General features: G+C 59.1%; 1 protein-coding gene across 4 annotated transcripts in view; it reads left to right on the forward strand.

Annotated features, from left to right (window-relative positions):
- The first annotated feature begins 930 nt into the window (after positions 1 to 930).
- Positions 931 to 1,115, forward strand: part of MGARP (mitochondria localized glutamic acid rich protein) — a 25,561-nt gene continuing 25,376 nt past the window's right edge. For 3 of the 4 annotated variants that reach the window (XR_001875718.1, XM_017820359.1, XM_017820358.1), the window contains exon 1: positions 932 to 1,059. Coding sequence is in view for 3 of the 4 variants with exons in the window: in XM_017820359.1 (XP_017675848.1) it covers positions 975 to 1,059 (85 nt within the window). In the remaining variant the exon portion in view is untranslated. Of the gene's footprint in view, positions 1,060 to 1,115 lie in introns of all 4 variants that reach the window. The other variant, XM_017820360.1, reaches the window with a different exon arrangement.

Genomic DNA, 1,115 nt, shown 5'->3' on the forward strand with positions numbered 1-1,115 from the left:
TGCCATTAATATTTCATTCTACTGGTCTTGAAGTTGTTTTATGTTGGATTTCCATTTCATAGATAATCGATCTTATTTTTAAAATCCTCTGTGTTATTCTGGAAGATATATTAAGGAAGCCTGTCTGTACAAATGCCAGAAGGTGCATTTTCCTGTGTGCATTTTGGGAATTGCTTATGCTAGAGAGGTGCCTACAGTGCTCACACAGTGAGACTGCACAGGCGCTGTCAGTCTCCAGCGTGAGCACTGCCTTCTCTTCGTGCATCAAGGTCAGTCAAGGACAAAGGCTGCAAAAATGGGACCGCGGCAGTCGGCACAATAGGGCATTAAATAATCACAGAGGGAACAACACAGCTCTGTGTAGATGAGAAACAGGGGGCAACTGCCTGACAATGTAGGGAGGAGAGGAGCAGCTGCACAGCTCTGCCCCCGAGACGCCCATGACTGTGACAGTCACCATGATCCCACAGCAGCGCTTCCTTTCCGGTGTTCTGCTGCCAACACTGAACGCCTGTGTCCCGGTGTTTAACCTGAGTGCCCTTTGCCGTCAATTTAGGTGATTTCTCCATTTTATTTTTTCCCCCCTTCCAGGAACTGTTGGCAAATGAATGTTCTTGGTGAACGCCCTATTTTAGTAGAACAGTAGTTCGTTCCTCACCGTCCTCCCCCTCCTTGCTAAATGCAATCCCTCACATTCTGGGTCTGTTTCAGCACCGTGTACGGCGGCGTTCGGCACAGGGCTGTCTGCCCTTGCGTTCCGGGCAGGCGCTTCCCGCTGCTGCCGGAGCGGCTCCCGCCGCGTCCCGGTCACCCCCGGCGTCCTCCGGGAGCGGTGTCCAGGTGTTGGCGCGGGGCGGGGCCCGGCCCGTTCCGCCCCCGCGGCTCGGCGGGGCGGGGATCGCTGTCTGTCTCCGCAGCCCCGCGCCGACGGGCACAGTCGAGCGCCCGCTCCGCTCCCCGCCGCCGCCGCCACCATGTCCCTGTGCAGGGCCGCCTCGCAGGCGCTGGCGTTCCGCCTGAGCAGGGCTCCCGCCGCCGCCGGCCGCCTCAAGCAGCGCGGTACGAGCCCGGGTGGAGGTCACCGGGACGGCGTGAGGGGGCGCGGGGCGGGGCGG

This window comes from Lepidothrix coronata, unplaced genomic scaffold, assembly GCF_001604755.1.
Source record: "Lepidothrix coronata isolate B3197 unplaced genomic scaffold, Lepidothrix_coronata-1.0 Scaffold82, whole genome shotgun sequence".
NCBI classification, from domain to species: domain Eukaryota; kingdom Metazoa; phylum Chordata; class Aves; order Passeriformes; family Pipridae; genus Lepidothrix; species Lepidothrix coronata.